The 5161-nt window shown below is 42.0% G+C and overlaps 1 protein-coding gene across 4 annotated transcripts in view; it reads right to left on the bottom strand.

Moving 5' to 3' along the window:
- LOC120575390 (phospholipid transfer protein-like) overlaps positions 1 to 3754 on the bottom strand; it is a 22375-nt gene extending 18621 nt beyond the window's left edge. For all 4 annotated transcript variants that reach the window (XR_005641977.1, XM_039826171.1, XM_039826172.1 and 1 more), the window contains exons 1-2: positions 3701 to 3754; positions 2734 to 2859 (exon numbers count right to left, since the gene is read on the bottom strand). Coding sequence is in view for 3 of the 4 variants with exons in the window: in XM_039826171.1 (XP_039682105.1) it covers positions 2734 to 2845 (112 nt within the window). In the remaining variant the exon portion in view is untranslated. The remainder of the gene's footprint in view (positions 1 to 2733; positions 2860 to 3700) is intronic.
- Between the last annotated feature and the right edge of the window lie 1407 nt (positions 3755 to 5161).

Genomic DNA, 5161 nt, shown 5'->3' with positions numbered 1-5161 from the left:
ACCAGCCAACCAGCCAACCAGCCAACCAGCCAGCCAACCAGCCAGCCAACCAGCCAACCAGCCAGCCAACCAGCCAACCAGCCAATAGCCAACCAGCCAACCAGCCAGCCAACCAGCCAACCGGGGCGGAACCAGCCAACCAGCCAACCAGCCGGTGGATGAAAAGCTGTCACTGATCTGGAGATAGCAGTATGCCTTGTGTGGATGAAGCATGACGTTGTTAAATAGGACTCATTTAGCAGCTGGCTCTCGTAACGTTACTACTCCACTGATCGTATGTCCGTTACTGCCAAACCTCAGCTCTGCCACTCGCTGGAAGTCAGCTTTTATTGAAGTTTATAAGTTACCGTGGCAATAGTACAAGGAAAAATGGCTGCTGCTTTGACCATTCTGCTATGTTGCTTTAAATGGAAATGGCCTTTTAATCCATTTTATTTCCTCGGACAACATATATGAAGAACTGGGCTGGCATTCGCCCACATTCCTGTTTGACATTCCTGCTTGACAGGAATGTCAAACAGGAATGTGGGCGAATGAGGCGTTTTAGGCAGCTGAGAAGAAGAGTCTGTGGGAGAGAAAGATCCATTTGGAGGGAAATGTGTTTTTTTTAGGGCTGTCAATCAATTAAACATTTTTTATATAATTAATTACATACTATGTGATTAATTAATCTAAATTAATCGTATACATAATTTTTGCTGTGAAAGTATTTTAAATATTTCAATTCAAATGAATCAATGAATAATCACCATTAGTGACATTAAAGTCGGTACTAAACAACAGTCGGCGACATTAAAGGTGCTCTAAGTGATGTCACATACAGCAAACATCTCCTCAATATCTGCTAGCTGTCTGTCCCCTGAACACACTGTAAAAAACATCTCCTCACTATCTGCTAGCTGCCTGTCCCCTGAACACACTGTAAAAACATCACCTCACTATCTGCTAGCTGCCTGTCCCCTGAACACACTGTAAAAACATCTCCTCACTATCTGCTAGCTGTCTGTCCCCTGAACACACTGTAAAAAACATCTCCTCACTAGCTGCCTGTCCCCTGAACACACTGTAAAAAACATCTCCTCACTAGCTGTCTGTCCCCTGAACACACTGTAAAAACATCTCCTCACTATCTGCTAGCTGTCTGTCCCCTGAACACACTGTAAAAAACATCTCCTCACTAGCTGCCTGTCCCCTGAACACACTGTAAAAAACATCTCCTCACTATCTGCTAGCTGTCTGTCCCTGAACACACTGTAAAAAACATCTCCTCACTATCTGCTAGCTGTCTTTCCCCTGAACACACTGTAAAAAACATCTCCTCACTAGCTGTCTGTCCCCTGAACACACTGTAAAAAACATCTCCTCACTATCTGCTAGCTGCCTGTCCCCTGAACACACTGTAAAAAACATCTCCTCACTATCTGCTAGCTGTCTGTCCCCTGAACACACTGTAAAAAACATCTCCTCACTATCTGCTAGCTGTCTGTCCCTTGAACACACTGTAAAAAACATCTCCTCACTATCTATAAAATGCAGTCTTTGTAGACAGCCCAGGCTCCACAAACACCAACAAAAAGAAACTGCGCCAACCTGCACCACCAAACATAACAAACAGTGTTCCAGCCGTCTGTGTTTTTCCGTCGTCGGCAGCTGCATATTGTTATGTCCCGATGTTGGAATCCTCTCCAGTGAAATACAGTCACACTTTACACCGTTTAGCTGTCAGCATTTTAACCGTGTTTAATCCAGCTACTAGCTAGCGCTAGGCTAACGTTAGCTGCTGTTGAGTATAGTGTTAACTAGCGTAACGTGCAGCGATGTTTCTGTTGCCTGTAACATCTGTTTCAGAGCATCAGAGAGAAGCGCAGACATATCAGTGGCACCGGAATGAGGCGCCGAAATCCACGTTGCCATTCGGTCCGGTAGATACCGGTCGTTAAGGATTTCGGTACCCAACCCTATTCAGGAAGAAGATTTTTATAAGTAAATGTTCCAATTAATGATCCAGGCAGCGCATTCTCGTCTCCCTTCTTCATTTTACAGTCCAATGGTGGCTAGAACATCTCCGGCTCAAAGGTCAATATGGAATGGATTAATCTGCGTTATTTTTTGACCACGTTATTTTTTCTCAGATTAATTAATCGAAAATGAACATGTTATTTTGACAGCACTAGTGTTTTTGTTTTAAACCTAACTTTAATTCTATAACTTAATTTATTATACTATTAGTTATGTGATAGCACAGTTGGAGTGGAGTCAGGAATTGATTTCGCTGCTTGCTGTGAGTGTAGGACTGTGCATGTGACAATGAATTCTGAGACCAGGCTGACTGATGATGTGTCCGTTACTGCCAAACCTCGGCTCCGCCACTCACCGGAAGTCAGCTTTTATGGAAGTTTATTAGTTACCATGGCAATAGTACAAGGAAAAATGGCTGCTGCTCTGACATGGGCAGCATATATGAAGAACTGGGGCTGGCATTCTCCCACATTCCTGTTTGACAGGAATGACATTCATGTTTGACATTCCAAACATTGTCAAACAGGAATGTGGGCGAGGCGTTTTAAGCAGCTGAGAAGAAGAGTCTGTGGGAGAGAAAGATCCATTTGGAGGGAAATGTGTTTTTTGTACTTTATACATCTTTTATATACACAAAAACTATATAACACACTTAAAGAAGGGGAAAATTGTTGGTTACAGTGTTGCATCATTGTTTTTCAATGCAGATCTTACAAACATCCGGTGCTCTGTCGGTGATTCTCACTTTGAGTCCGGTGGGACCGTCGGCAGAGATGGAGGAACACAGGGAGAGCAGGAAGTAGAGGGACAACACACAGGAAGTCATCCTGACAAACTAACCTGAAACACAGAAGAAACACTGTGGACATGTTCAACCTGGGCCTCGTTCAGCCCTGACAACACGTAGCAACAGCTTTATTTAACCTTTGTGCTGTCTTCCCATCGACCAGGCACCTTGTTGTCCTCCCAGGTCAAAGAATTGAGCAGCTTTTCATAAATATTCAAGTCTTATTTATAGATTCCAGCTGCATTCACACCTTAACATGTTTCACATCTTTCACCCATTAGGAGTTTTATACGACTTTTAAATTATATTTATACTTTCTGAGAATATTGATTCATTTGAATTAAAGCCGGCAATTCAGTTTTGCACCAGCTTTCTTTCTTTTCACCAGTCATTTAGAATCGGTTGTCCCTACAACTTTATCTTCTTACATTTTTAAACCAGCTATTAAGAAAACCTTAAAATAATTCCCATTTTGTTTCATACATTATTGGTATTATTCAACATTTCAGTGATATTCATACTAATTAAAAACACTCCCACTGTTCCACTATTCTCACTACGTCACATCCTTACATATTTAAGCAACCAATCCAGTTTAGCTTTTCAGCATTCACACGCATGTTCTGCAGGAAATGCCTTCTAGTTACCATTTAGTTTAATAACATAGAAATGTGTCATCATTACACGATGCTTACAACTCAGAACAGCATCAGAACCAAATAGATCTTTTCATGAACAATGATTTATTTGCTGACAGAAACCTTTGAGAACTAACCTTCGAGACGAGCCACCGTTAAACCGTGCATCATAGATAGGTAGCACCACACCGTTACACTTCTCCGCTAACTCCCCGTCTACCCAGCCCGAGCAAAATCTAAATAAATCAGAACTCACCCAGAATGTTCTCAGAGTGGCGAGCAGACCTTCTCAACAAGCTGTCAATGTCTGTAACTATATACGAACCTAGTTCCTGTTTAACCGGTGTATTTATGGTGTCTCTTTTTAAAGTTATGCTAACAGAGATACACCCAGTCTTGCTATGCAGATGCATGACAGTCATGACTGGCTCCCAGGCAACAACAAAAGATAGAGATGTAGGTCAGGGGTTTTCAAACTGGGTGAATGTGAGCCTCCCCTTAGAGTAGGTAAGGACAGCCAAGCACCCCTTCCCCAAATTCCCGTCTGCCTGCCCTAACCCACACAGGCGATGATGAGTTTCAATAACAAATAAAATGTAAATATTTTAATATTGTAATTGAAGACATTTTATTTCCACAACTTTTAAAAAAGTGCATTCATAAACGATCTGCAACAGCAAATCAATAACTTCATGCAGGCCTAATTGAGGCTACTTTTAAAATCAGGGGGCCTATCCACAAGTCAACTAAACATGCTTAACATGTGTTATGATGGGGAGGAGGGGGGGGGCTGGGAGTCAACCCCCCCAACATTTTGAGCATTAAACACTTCATTTCCTGCATTCTGGTGAATTTGTATGCACCTATTTCTACCTTTTTCTGAATCAATATGCTGCAGATATTAACATTAATTATATTAAGATACTCCTTAAATGTGCATATAACAATTATTCACCTCAATTATACATTAATCATTTTTATTTATTAATAAACCCCTGGACTGTAATATTTCAGATATGTTTGAGCAAGATTTCTGCTCATGTTCATTCAAAATATAACTCATCCCATCTGTGTTCTCTGAGATTTGGAGGAGTCGTGATAGTTTGAGAAAAATAAAGTTATAATAGGCTATTACAATAATAATTACGTGATTGCTCTGCTGATACTGTAGATCTCAGACCTTCTGACAGACTCATAGCCCCATCTGGGTCTCTGAATGAGATAAAGTTTAGGGAAGTGGCTGTACGCTGCTATTCATCGGAGGTGGAAAACCGAAACTATGGCAGAAATACACGGAGCACAAACACAACACATGTGCTGCAGCATCTCCACAGCACAGCGCATCCAGAAACCTGAAGCTGCACAGCGTTTTACAGCGAGAGTGGACACTAAGTGACGTCCGATTTCATATTTGTCAGTCAACTTTTCAAAATACATTCGGGGCTACACTCAAAACATTCGGGGCTGAAAACCCGGCAAAATCAGCTGACGCTGTGTCTGTCAGTGGGAACAATGAGGCCGCGCTTTTGATGCGCAGAGGTGTTCGAAGCGGGGCACTGCAGAGAGAAATAAACACAAGTTGTCCTCCACCTGCAGCCTTGATCTGTATCTGTTTTTAATCAGGTTCAGTGCGGAAAACACACACTCACACAAGTAGGTGGAGGTGAAGGGCAGAGATGGGAAGTAACGAAGTACAAATACTTCGTTACTGTACTTA

The sequence above is a fragment of the Perca fluviatilis genome, chromosome 15 (genome assembly GCF_010015445.1).
Source record: "Perca fluviatilis chromosome 15, GENO_Pfluv_1.0, whole genome shotgun sequence".
In the NCBI taxonomy this organism is placed as follows: domain Eukaryota; kingdom Metazoa; phylum Chordata; class Actinopteri; order Perciformes; family Percidae; genus Perca; species Perca fluviatilis.
Note: the sequence above shows the minus strand (reverse complement) of the source record. Positions and strands in the feature narration are given on the sequence as shown.